The sequence below is a fragment of the Falco cherrug genome, chromosome 2, assembly GCF_023634085.1.
Source record: "Falco cherrug isolate bFalChe1 chromosome 2, bFalChe1.pri, whole genome shotgun sequence".
NCBI classification, from domain to species: Eukaryota; Metazoa; Chordata; class Aves; order Falconiformes; family Falconidae; genus Falco; species Falco cherrug.
Window position 1 is genome coordinate 26,317,658 of NC_073698.1, and position 14,044 is coordinate 26,331,701.

General features: G+C 37.3%; 1 protein-coding gene across 3 annotated transcripts in view; it reads left to right on the forward strand.

Moving 5' to 3' along the window:
* NBEA (neurobeachin) overlaps positions 1 to 14,044 on the forward strand; it is a 510,084-nt gene that overhangs the window by 204,197 nt on the left and 291,843 nt on the right. For all 3 annotated transcript variants that reach the window (XM_055702674.1, XM_055702673.1, XM_027815633.2), the window contains exon 31: positions 5,125 to 5,563. In XM_055702674.1, coding sequence (XP_055558649.1) covers positions 5,125 to 5,563 — 439 coding nt within the window. The remainder of the gene's footprint in view (positions 1 to 5,124; positions 5,564 to 14,044) is intronic.

Sequence of the window (14,044 nt, forward strand, 5' to 3'; positions counted from 1 at the left end):
TTCCAGAATCTTAATTCCGTATTGATGGCTGTTATTTCCCAAACTGAATTTATTCCTGCTGAGTTTGCACTCAGTATTTCTCATGTCAACTCTTCCATTTAGCTTAAATCCTTTTTTTTTTTGGAGTTTGTGTCCAGAAAATACGTGTATGACAGTTGTTGTATACCATCTCAGTGTTAAGTTTGGCCAGACTATATTAGCCAAACTCTTCTTTTCTGCAACAGTAGATCACTGTGGATCTCCGCAGTGGCATTTCCATCTGTCTCAAATACAACAGTGTACGCAGTATTCCATAACAAACCGTACCAAAGCCTTCTCTAATGCCATTAATACTTAACTGTTGCAGGAACTATTTCTTCAGAAAAGTTTGGAATCACATTTGCCTTTTCCATGGCAGTGTTGTATTAGTAACTGTATAGTTACCCAGTGACTGGTGTATCCAGGTCCTTCTCTTCAGTCATTTCCGGTTGGTGAATTTCAGTTACAATGGGAATCTCTGTCTTAGTCACTGGATGCATAGCTTTTCACTATTAAATGTAATTTGCAGTTCTGTCATAATTCCTTCTTATAATCATCCCTCTGTGGCCATTAATTGTACCTTGTAACTCTGTCATCAGCAAATTTCACCAGAGTGGTTTTACTTTTTCACCTGAAATCTTTATTAAATTTTTAAACAATATAACTCCCATGGTAGTTGCTCTCAGTCTGGTGGTTTGGTTTTTTTTCTTTTGAAGCTATTTGATGGCTTCTTCTTACCCAGTTTCTTTTCCCACAGTCTATTAATTTCCAGGTTCTCCTGACTAAATTACTATCTGTTGTGACAGCCCCAGCTTAACTGAATTTACTACATTGGCCCTTATTTTCTTTAAGCAATAAATATTTTAAAAGCTCTTTTAACAAAGCAATTTGTAATGTCTCCTTCTGTTGCATTACTGTTCTTCACTCCAGAATAAATCCTGGAATCTTGCTTACTGTTGAAGGTTTGCAGTTGTCCAGATCATTTTTACCCCTTTCTTAAAAAAAGAAACCATGTGTGGTCTTCTCCAGTCCTGTGGTGCTATCTCCACTTACCTGTTTGTCAAAACTATTTGCTACTAGACCAGTAATTTCATAGACTGTATCTTTCAAAATTGGCTTGGACTCAGTTCATTCCCATGATTTTAATGTCTTCAAATCTTTTTTCTGGTTGAGTTAGGGTATGTGAATTTCCACAACCACATTTCTATCAACTTTCTTGTCTCGTTTTCTGTTCAGCATTATTCACTTTAATGAAAATTGAAGTTAAGTGTACTCTAACTTCACCATGTAGCGGACCATCTTCTTTTTTCAGTGTCCTCTTTTCATTGACCTAATAAAGGAGCCTTACGCTATTTTACTTACCATACATTACAAGGGCAACAACCTACTTGACTGGCAGTCCAGTCCTACTCCTTCCTTCAGTTGAGAAGCGTTGTCTTTGTATGGGTGAAGTTTAAAAAGACAGGTAGAAAATTTATTAAGGTCATTCTGTGGATCAGATGTCCTTCTGTGCCAAATATAGGCAGTATTAAGTAGATATGGATTTTTTTTACTTCCTGGCCCAGCAGATGCTAAATGTATTTTATGCAGCTCATAAATCCAGTTTCGACTTCCTGCTTCACAAAGCAGGACTCATATCTATTTGATAAGATGTGTTTAAGGCACTTAGGAGAAAAGGAAGAAGGAAGTGGCTTCAGTGTTTATGGCTCTTAAAAGAAGAAAGCAATACTCTTTATAATGGGTTGTTCTGCTTTGTATTTTTAAAAGTCTCTTCTGTTCTATCTGTATCTGCTTGTTAATCCCTGTACACATGATGAGGTTTACACTACCATTAGTTCAAACATGTAAATAATTTCATATGGATTTTTTTATATGCACATGCATACACACATACTTATGTGCATGGCTTGGCTGAACAGAGGTTTGGCTGCAACACAAGGTAAAAAAGGAGAGTTTGCCACCTGTAAAAGAATGGGCAGGCAGCTCTGGAAGGCTATAAGGATGTCACAAGGTTATGCAGGGCAAAGATTAGAGAAGTGAAAGCCCAGCTAGAACTCAGGCTGGCTACTGCTCTAAAAGATAACAAAAAATGTTTTTACAAATACATCGGTAACAAAAGGAGGGCCAAGGAAAATCTTCAGTCTTTACCGGATGCAGCGGGGAAGATTGCCAGGAAGGATGGAGAAAAGACTTATGATAAATACTTAATGCTGTATTGCCTCAGTCTTTAACAGTAAAACCAGCTTCCCTCTGGGTACCGAGCCCCTTGAGCTAGAAGACAGGGATAAGGAGGAGCAGAATGAAGTCCCCACAGTCCAGAGGAAATGGTTGGTGGCCTGCTGCTCCAGTTAGACATTCACAAGTCTATGGGTCCAGATGGGATCTACCCAAGGGCAGTGAGGAAGCTGGTGGAGGAGCTCACCAAGCCACTCTCCATAATTTATGAGCATTCCTGGCAAACTGGAGAGGTCCCAGAAGACTGGAGGTTAGCCAGTGTGACACTGATCTGCAAGAAGGCCCGAAAGGAGGATCCAGGGAACTACAGGCCTGTCAGCCTGGTCCCGGTGCTAGGGAAGGCTATGGAGCAGGTCATCCTCAGCGCCATCACACGGCATGTGCAGGACAACTGGGGCATCAGGCCCAGCCAGCATGGAATTATGAAAGGCAGGTCCTGCTTAACAAACCTGATCTCCTTCTGTGACAAGGTGACCCCTGTCCCGTGGATGAGGGGAAAGGCTGTGGATGTTCCTTACCTGGACCTTAGTAAAGCCTTTGACACCGTTTCCCACAGCATTCTCCTGGAGAAACTGGCTGCTTATGGTTTGGATGGGTATGCACTTCACTGGGTAAAATCCTGGCTGGATGGCCAGGCCCAGTGAGTGGTGGTGAATGGAGTTACATCCAGCTGGTGGCCAGTCACAAGTGGTGTTCCCCAGGGCTCACTACTGGGGCCCGTTCTGTTTAATCTCTTTATCAATGATCTGGACAACAGGATCGAGTGCATCCTCAGTCAGTTTGCAGACAACACCAAGTTGCAGGGGACTGTTGATCTGCTTGAGTGCAGGAGGCTCTACAGAGAGATCTGGAGAGACTGGACCGATGGGCTAAGGCCAACTGTATGAGGTTCTAGAAAAAGTGCTGGGTCCTGCATTTGGATGACAACAGCCCCACGCAAGGCTGCAGGCTTGGGGCAGAGAGGCTGGAAAGCTGCCTGATGGAAAAGGTCCTGGGGGTGCTGGCTGACAGCCAGCTGGACATGAGCCAGCAGTGTGCCCAGGTGGCCAAGAAGGCCAACAGCATCCTGGCTTGTATCAGAAACAGCGTGGCCAGCAAGACCAGGGCAGTGACCACCCCCCGTACTGGGCACTGGTGAGGCCGCACCTCGAACCCTGTGTTCAGTGTTGGGCCCCTCGCTGCAGGAGGGACATCAAGGTGCTGGACCATGTCCACGGAAGGGCAACGGGGCTGAGGAAGGGTCTGGAGCACAAGTCTGATAAGGAGCAGCTGAGGGAACTGGGGTTGTTGAGCCTGGAGAAAAGGAGGCTCAGGGGAGACCTTATCGCTCTCTACAGCTGCCTGACAGGAGGGTGTAGGCAGGTGGGGTCAGTCTCTTCTCCCAGATAACAAGTGATAGGACAAGAGGAAACGACCTCAAGTTGCACCAGAGGAGGTTTAGATTGGATGTTAGGAAAAATGCCTTCACTGAAAGGGTGGTCAAGCACTGGAACAGGCTGCCCAGGGAGGTGGTGGAATCATTCCTGGAGGTGTTTAAAAAATGCATAGATGTAGTGCTTAGGGACATGGTTTAGTGGTGGGCTTGGCAGTGCTGGGTTAATGGTTGGACTTGATGACCTCAAAGTCTTTTTCAAACTAAATGATTCTATGATTCTAAGTGGTAAAAATGTAGATATTTTACACGTGACTGTATCAAACAATCGATAATAAGTTATTGATTGTTATTAAAGTTACATTGCTGAAGCACATTTTGCTTGGAATAGTCAGAAGGGCAGACCTTCATCTGAGTATGTTGTAATATCCACATGTAATTTCCATAATATCTAAACTGCTATATCAGAACCATTAAAAAAAAAAAAAGTTCCTATTTCATACATAGGCCAGCTAAATTTTATATTCAAGACAAGTGCTCTAATGAAAATAAAGTAGTTTAAAAATAAATTAAAAAATCAGTTTGAGTGCAACTTTTTGTCATTAAATGTAGCCACAGTCTGTTGCTCTAAAAAAATGTAACCAAAAAGATGAATATGGAAGTTATTCATAACTCTAGCAAACTTTCCTTTAAGCATAGCAAATTACTCTTAATTTAATGAAGTTGTTATGTCTGTTTCACCGAAGTAATTAATAAAGGTGTGTTTTTCAATTACAACATGTTATAGAGTCCATATCAATCTGGAAGTGTTCCAAACTGAACAGATTCCACTTCCCTGTCTCTATAAAGCTGTGTTTATTTTGTTCTTAACATTTGCCTGAAAGAATTACAGGATTTTACCTTTTGTGGGGAAAGGGGAGTTATCTAAATGCAATCTAAAATCAACAATAACATCCTTTTTTATTCATGTATAAATAAATTTGTATGCAATGTAATGATAGGTGTGTAAAAATGTGTATAAAACAAAAGACAAAGCAACCAAAAGGTCTAGCAGTTTTCCTTTGAATGTAAGCTTAATATTTGCTGACAGCAATAAAAAGACTCAATTTTATAGTAATCCTAAAGTATAAATGATTGCATTTTTCTCTTCCAGTAGTCTCACAGATCATACAGATATGCAGTCAATAGGTTATAATTTTTAGTGTTATTTTTTGCTGGCAGTATTTTGCTATTTAATTACTGTGTGAGTAGTGGGCTGTAATTTCTAAATGTCACTGAGCTTGCATAATGCAGCTTTGGGCTTCCTCTTCCAAGCTTTTATATATGCCAAACAGCTGTTGAAAGCAAAGTGTTTTGTATGTAGAATGAGTTTTTGAGCTTTAAACTGCTAAGAATTGTGGACTTTCTAACACATTTCTGTCTTGTAAAACCTTGTGGTCATATTTTTAGGAAAGAAATCAAAGTTATAAATATTGTTCATAATCTCTATTTCACTGCAGAGACACCAACTGTATTTCCAGAAAATATCAAAGATAAAGAAACACCGACACCTGTTGAAGATATTCAGCTGGAAAGCTCTATCCCTCATACAGATTCTGGAATTGGAGATGAACAGATGCCTAACATTTTGAATGGGACAGACTTGGAGACCAGCACAGGCCCTGATGCTATGAGCGAGCTGTTGTCTACTTTGTCTTCTGAAGTGAAGAAATCTCAGGAGAGCTTAACAGAAAGCCCCAGTGAAATCCTGAAACCTGCATCATCAATATCCAGTATCAGCCAAAGTAAAGGCATCAATGTCAAGGAAATACTGAAAAGTCTTGTGGCAGCCCCTGTTGAAATAGCAGAATGTGGTCCGGATCCGATCCCTTACCCAGATCCTGCACTGAAGAGAGAAGCGCAAGCTATTCTCCCCATGCAGTTTCACTCATTTGACAGGTATATGACCGGTTTCATTTTATATTTATGTAAATCAGAAATTTGAAGGACTTTTATTTTTTTTAAACATGGTTATTCTCTGTTGGTTTGTATTAGACTATGTTAAAAAACAGCTGTGTTACTTCTCCGTTTCTGTGTTACCAAAACAGGCCGTATAGTACAGACAGAAGTAATTCACGTTGTTTTTCTCTGTCAGCAGTAAATAAAACTCCACGAGGTACTTGGAAAGCAAGCCTGTTGTAAAGAAATATTTTTGCAATAAAAACGTTTTTCTTTTAAAACAGCATTTTAGTGAGGAGCAGGAGGGGTAGTATCTGCTGATACAGAACAGACTGTGCAGAAAGTCTGTCAAATATTCTTTCTAAGGCTTAAATCTTAATTGGATCCATCATTGCACTGTTTTCTGGTACTGAAATGCTTCAACCATGGCAAATTGTTTGCATGGTCATGGTGGAAGCCAGTTTCATTTTAGGTCTTTAAACAGCAAATGTGCTCAAAAGTTAGTGTTTAAAAATAAACTGCTGAACGTTTCTACGAAGAGTCCTTTGTTTCTCTTTTTAGGGGGTATCTTCCCACCTTCTAATGAATCTGCTTTTCTTTAAATGTCCAGTCCATCTCAGTTATCCTGAACATAGAAGTTGTGGTAAGATGTGCAGTTCACATCCTTCCAGAAGAAGGGTAACCTGATTCATCGTGGGTTCAATCTTAACCTGTGCAAATAGCTAACTTTTATAAGTGTTGATCCGGTTACATTTTCCAGTATGACAAAGACCCCTGCAGTTTCTTCATAAGAATGTTTTTTAAAAGTGAAAAATGGAATCAAGACTTAACTCAAAGAAATTGTAAAATATGTCTCAAAATTTTAAGCAAAGTTGTAGAAATGTATTAGTTCATCATACAGGTATGAGGAAATGAAAAATAAAGCAAGAAAACAACTATGTTGCGATCTATAAGAAAAATCACAGACTTTTACAGAAAACCTGAAAAAATTACAGAAATGTCTTCATTAAAAAAGTCTTTAAAACAATATGCATCTTTCAGTGTAATGTAAAATGCAAGAAGATACATGAGAATTTTGAAATAAAAGTGAAGAAGCAATTTTTCATTATGAATTCCAAAAAAAACCTGCTGCCTTCTTGTCTGTATATATACCTTAGTACTGAGGCTGCTTTTCCAAAATAATTCAATAAACAATCAGGTAATATCTATTGTAACAAAGAAAATCTGATCAAGATAGGAAAAGTGAAATGTACTTTAGAAGCAATTAATATATCCCTTTCAAATAATATTACAGGTCTTAAGGCCATGCCAGAGAAAGCTCATTTAGGAACAGTTTCATTAAGGGTTTTTTTTTTTTTCATCAATCTGCATGTTTTGATTTTAGAGTGATTTCAATGTGAATTGAAAAATATTTTTTTTTTCCTATACAGTTAGGAATTTTTCCTTATCCTCTGTGAGGAACCATCGTATTCTAGAAGGTATTCTTGTACAATAAGGAGTACAAAAATTTGTGCTACATAATAAATAATTAATAAGAATTAATAATACCTAACTGCAACCACCAAAAGATTACTTTACTTTAGTTGAACGTATCCAGCTAAATTTCTACCTGGCTCAATTAAGAAAAATATTTCATTCAGAGGGTTGCTGTTAATTCACAAAATGCTAGACACCTAAATTAAAATGGAGCCTATCACTTCATGAGATATCTTTGTTATCATTAGAGGGAACCTAACATCAATTTGGTTGAAGAGCTGAGTTTTATTCTGCATTTCTAAATTTAGAAGAAAACATGAAAAACTCTGAAGATCGGCAGTAGGTTGGCCATAACCTGTATTTAGTGGGACCACCTCCATTATATTCTTCCTGCAACAGTGTGACTGCTTGTACATTTTGAACATCATTATTAATAGATGCTAACACAAAATTATTTAATTATTTGAGAGGTGCTATTTGAGAGATGTCTAGACCCCGTGGATTTTCATAGCTATTTCATTCTTAATAAGTTTGCTTAGGAGCTAAGGGGTTTAAGTGTTTTGTTTTTTCCTGGTCCTGTTACCCTGCTGTCCAAGTTGTAATTCCAGGATTTGCTGTACAAAGTGTACAGCTGTGTTTGGACCTTGGTAGCATATGTTGTACCATGTCAGCTCTTGGCATTGTTTACTTCTTCAGGAAAAAAAAAAAAAAAAAAAAAGAAAAAAGAAAAAAAAAGTGGTAATGGTTGAAGTTTAGGCAAAAGAAGACCCATTTACAACAATTTCGTTGGAATATTTTGTTTCTATTAAATAGATGATCCTGCTGTCTGATTTTACTGCGTGAGGTAAATAATGTTTTTCAATGTAACCCTCAACTATGAAGGGAAAATTGACAGGTTCAGGCACGTCTCAGCAGATTAGGAAATGTTAAATTATTTCCTCCAACTAAATGGATGTTATTGTGGGCATCTTGATGAAAATACTTGGCCCACAGGACCTCAACTGGCTTGTTGTAACTCATGGCTACATTACTGAATGATGAGCACTGTTCATGAAATTACTTCTCTGTGCAGTTTGCTCATATTTTCAAAGTACTTGCTTGACCTCTGTGGAGGTAAAAGATGGGTGGTTGTGGTGTTGCTTTTCTTTTTCAATTTATGAAGGAGGAGCAGATTGAGATCCTGACCCTATAACTTTTCCTGGGGTGCTGAAACAAAGGGGAGGCGGGAACGAGATGGGAATTGAATACTATATTGAAATAATATTAGAATTAATTAAAATATTAATTGAGAAAACAACATGAACTTTAGCTTGTGGTGGTTTATGAACATTTTGTATGGCCTATAGTATCCCAATTATCATTGAAAAATGAAAAAAAAATACAGTGTGATTGTTCTTCTATACTTGCTCATGTAAATATAATTGTACTTACTGATATAAAATAACAAGTAATATACACTGCATATTTTTTAAAAGCTGACACTGTGCTTCTGAACCATATTACTGTAGGGTCTTCTGTTGCTACAGTTTATGCAGTTCTGGTACTTCACTGAGCAATGTGGCTATTGGTCATGTTTATTCTCTTTAGGGAGTGTCATGAGTAATGGAGTGTATTGTTTCGTCAGGTTTTGTTTCTTTCAGTTTTTATAAAATGTGCACAGTGATTCCATATTTATAAGTAAATCAAGGTCAGATAAATGTTAACATTAATCAAAAAATATTCTTAGTCCTTGTGAGGCTAGACTTTTATTTTATTTTTGCATTTGGATGGCTGAGTGCCTTGTAAAAGAAGAGTTAAGATAATAAGTAATTAGTAAAAAAATAACTGTATCTTTGTTATTTTAAGATATTTCTGTAACTATAATCACAATCTTACATGCAGGTAAACTCTATATAAAACAAAGTCCTGAAAACAGATCTGAAGTTCAAAATTCTATTTTATAATTTAATATGATGTATTTTGCTCTGCGTTATCTTCTAATCGTACATTGCTAATATGTTCGTAGGAGTCATTGTGTAATAGGCCACAGTGTGTTCTTCCAATAGAATTTGTGCACTCATAAATGAAATATAAAAGCAGAAAATGTGTCCAACATGTTTTATCAAATAGGACTTGTGTGTAGTTAATGTATGCAGCAGTTCAAGTACTATCGAATGTAAATGATGAGGTGATATTGATGAAAGGAGGGGATTGAGGTCTCGGGGGGCGCTGATGACGGATTGAACAGAAGCGGCCTTGCACCACACGGAACTCAAGTCTGTCGTCTTCACCACTCAAAGCCGTAATGGGAGGTGGCAGTCTGAAATGAGTTGCCACGGCAAAGAGTATTATTTTTGAAATGCTTTCACACAAATCACTAGGCCCTGCATACAACTTAGTTTCATGCTTTAATGTCATCAGGAGGCACAAATTGGTGTGTCTAATTGTTTGCCACCTGCCAGCAAAATGAGCTGCCAGCCAGCCAGACGGGTTTGATTGTCTGTCAGCTCTTCAATAGATTGAGAGTGACAACATCAAAAATTTCACTTCAAACTCTGAAGCTTTGAGCAGCTTTTCAGAGACCTCTTCCCCACAAGTGCTTCTGGACAACTGCATTTTTCAATTAGTTTTCAATATATTGCTGCCTTCTGCCTCATCTGTCTTAAGGTAGCTGTAATTACATTATGAGCTATATAAACAGATTTCTGGGACACTGGAGCCTGGATCCTCAAAGTTATGACATGTCTTTTAACGTCAGACTGAATTCCTTGAAAATGGCATCTGGGATGACATTTTTAGAAGCAAACACAAAGGGTTGTTTCACCTAGATTTGCAACTAATGGAGCATAACTCACCAATAATTCCTTTTTGCCTTCTCATCTTTTGTCTGACAAAAATCAGTCCCCATTATTGATTTTTAGGGTTTGGAGATTTCTTGTTTCTGTTTGGTTTTTTTTGTTTGGTTTTTTTTTTTTGGCATTTGTCCCACTAGATGCAAATTAGACCATTAACATTTGTGAATTTGTTTGTGATTCTACCCGGTAATGCTTTCTGAAGCTTACGTGTGTTCCATACTACTTATTTCCAGTAGAGAGATTTTAGAGGGGTGTTATTAGCAAAACTGAGAGTGCTTATGGATTTGTGTCTCATTTATTAGTTTTTCAAAATGAGGTAATTTACATATACTTTTTGTACTTAGCAGAATTATTTCAATAGAAAGCATGCTTGCCTAAGAAGAAAATCTGGAAGTCCTGGAAGTGAGACGATCAGGGGGGTTTGCTGCTGTTAAATTACCTTACTCCTTTTAATGCATTAGCAGTTCATGAATTGGAATACTATGGGTTTGCATAGTTTACTTGCTCAGTGAAGGCTTCACAAGCATATTTTGAAATATTTTGGAGGATACACTTTTGAAGTATTATAGTCTTGGTTGGGGTTTTTTTGGGGGGTGGACGGCTGGGGGGTTTGTCCCCCATAGAAGGTCCTTGGGGGCAGTTTTAATAGTATTTAGATGCTAGAAAAGGTGGACATCTTGTGAAATCCAGTCAAGGCTGATACATGCCCTGCCAGTTTGTACAGAGAGAGATGATCTTCAAAAAAGTATGTTTAATATGTTTTATGTATGTGGGCTATATTTAGAAGGACTATTCAGATGATCTGTGTGTTTTACTAGAATAAACTTTTTTCTTTTTTCTTTTTCTATACTAGCAGAATGGGGAAAAGACAAGAACTGTGAGAGAAGAAACACTGAAGGTTCAAATAGAGAGGTTCAATATTTATCTGTTGTATTATTACCCACTTTTGGGAGATCATTGATACATATTGATCTACACGGTCATTTAAATAAAACAGATAAATGAGAGGTTATATTCCTGTTAGAGTTATTAGATTCTCCAAAAGATAATTGCTGAAAAATAGAGCTGATTTTCCTGAAAACTTAATAAAAAGGAGATATGAATAAATAAGTTTTATTTTTCTCTCAACAGAAAATATTACTTTTTGAAGTTCATAATGAAAAATAATGGGAGAAAACAGAGCATATTTCCCATTAATCAGAAGGGACAGTTACAGGTGCTGTCTGTACTTAGTCATTGCATTCCCCATTGCTTTGGGTATCACAGTAGTTTGTGAACATGTGAATGAAAAAACTGGTCAGTTTGGTAATTAAGTGACCCATCAGGGGTTTCAGTTCACTCTCAGTAATTTCCGTATCTTTGTGCAGTGGAGACTGTGGTCCAAAGGAAAGACTTGAGAGCTCCTCTCTCTAAAATATATTTTCTAAAATAGCAGTTAAAATACACTCCAGAGAATGGGAGGTATGATTTCAAATCCTGTTAAATGGAGAAGGGAGCTGAAGTTGCATTGTCTGTATTCCTAGAGACTGTCTTGGCCACTCGTTTACTAAATAAAATGGGTGACAACGTGGAAGCGCACCTCCACCTCACCTGTTTGTTTAGAACAAATTCATCCTAAATTTACAAATAGGTTCAAGATGACCAAAATTTGGTATATTAACCCTCAATTTTTTTCATAAAGCTGTAACTGTGTTCCCCTTGTCCATCATTTAGCAATCTATATGCAGGTAGCACTTTCAAAACTCTTCTTATAACCTGTATGATGTGCATCTTTTTGTATTCATATGCATGGAGCTGTAGATGTATCTCAACTGAAGTTTTATGTCTGTTTTACCAGGAGAAACCAGCATCTCTCTGCCCTTTAATATTATTCACTGGGTATATAGACGAAAATTGCACTAGATTTTTGTCTTGATTTTTTACTCAAACAGGCTCTGTAAAACCACCGTTAAAGCTGTGCTGACTTTTACAAAACTGCTGTTTTTTAGCTCTTGCCTTTTTGGATTTTTTTGCATCATAGATACAGGGTTAGGTTCCTTGCCCATCCCAGTCTATACCTCATGCTGGTTGCATCTTTATTTTTTTGTCTTTATTCGATGATGTTTCTGGCATTTAATACATGATGTTTTCACTTATATTCTATTCACATTCTTCAAATTTATTAAATTCCTAGTACTTCCAATTTCTCTGTTCATCCAAGACCATTCATCTTTCTTGATAGCTAGCTTTTTAATCTCTTACAGTTTTTCCTTTTTTGTTGTCAATATTTTAGATCATTTTAGGTGCTTCAGCTAATTTATCCTGAATGCAAAGGAGGTACTAGTGACTGGGAATCTCACTCGGGGTAAATACTCTCTAGCTTGATCTGAGAGAGAAGATCAATGATCTTCATGTCCTTGTCCTAAAACCACACCTGAGATGATTCACCTTCTTATATTTAGAAACAAGCAATTTGTGTTTAGTAGAGTAGGATCATTTTATGTACTTTAAGCTTAGGAAGTTTTGATGAATGTATGCTATCAAATGATTGAAAGAATCCGTAACAACTAACTGGATATTCAGCACTAAGTTTTCACTTGCACAGGTTCAAAGATTATATACTTCTGTGAGCCTTTCCTATCTCTTCAGTATACTTAACAATTTTTTAATCCATTTTTTCCATGGCTCTTGACTCTGAGTTACATCTTCCTTCCTTGATTTCAGGTTAATCTTACCTTAATGTCTAATAGAATGTTGTCTAAAGTAGAATTCAAATTGTGCTGTTAGTACATGCTAATGATCACTTATTATAGACTCAAATCATAATCTGGGGCTGAAATCAGAAAGAATAGTGGATAATTTTTATGGGCAATATGCATGTTTCATAAAGGACTGGTCATGTATATAGGCATGGAGAAAATGTATAACTCACGGCAGAAATACTAAAAAAATACTAAGCTTTCTTTCCAGAGATTAATTTAATCTAACTGTAGGAACAAGGTAGCATGTAATATAGCAAATTGTCCCTAATTTCCTACTGTGATTTCTTGTGAAATATCTGGGAGAAGTTGTTTTTTGACAGAGTATTTCTGTGAAAAATTTGTCTGATATCTGTACTGCTTTTTGAAGAGCACTTCTTGAAAATCCTTATGCTTTCTGCTGCTGTGGGGGAGAAAAGGAGGAGCAAGAATGTTAATTCAGCCTTAAGAGGTTTCACATATCTCAGAACAGCATAAAGTGATTCTGATTTAATTGCTGCCGCTTAGATAGGTGACACAAGACATTCAGTATTGAAGGCTTATCTCTGACCTCTTGATTGACCAGAGTGATTAGGTTGCAAGGCCTTTAAATTTTAAAATGAAGATATACAAAATGTGGATCACAGAGAAAGAGTGAGACAATACAATGCTGCAAAACCTGATTTGTATGTCACCAGCACTGGGTACCTAAATTTTTAAGGAAAATTTGAGAAGGGGTGGGGGTCTTTTATTTCCTTTTTCTCTTTATGCAGTTCAACACGTTGATGGTGTTATTTTCTACCTAGTTATTTCATGCAAATTTCTAAACCCCAGAAGAATCCTGTAGCCATTTGCTGAGGTTATTTAATGAACCAGCAATGCGCAAGTGGTATGCAGGTTGAACCAACAACACTCATCTGAAGCATGATATGAATTACAATGACTTAAGGCTTAGGTTTACAATTTGAAAAGGACACGCGTAGAGTAACAGAATAATGATTAGTAGTCACAATTCTTCTTAGATTTGTAAACGACCTAATGAACAGAGAAATAAAATCAGTTGCTACAGCCAATTACTATTAAGCTTTTCCTGACTAAATCATTGGGGGTCATTTGAGACCATGATAACACGAACCAGAAAAATGTGGACCAGTTTGGGATGTTTAGGAAGTCTGAAATACACTATAGAAAACTAGGCCTAATATGAAACGATAGAAGTGTCTATAACCTTTTCTTCTAGTCTGTAGATTTCTGTTCCTCCATGAAGGAAATACCTGAATGCCTTACAGATACATGTAAGACACCTATCACATTGAATTATTTCCTCCATTCATATTATATGCAGGTAAATAGCTACACTTCTTTCATAAATCTGATTTGCCCATTTTCACCATATGTGCTATTGCAGTAGTTTGATTGATTAAAAGAAGGGGCTTTTTACTTGAAAGCACCAA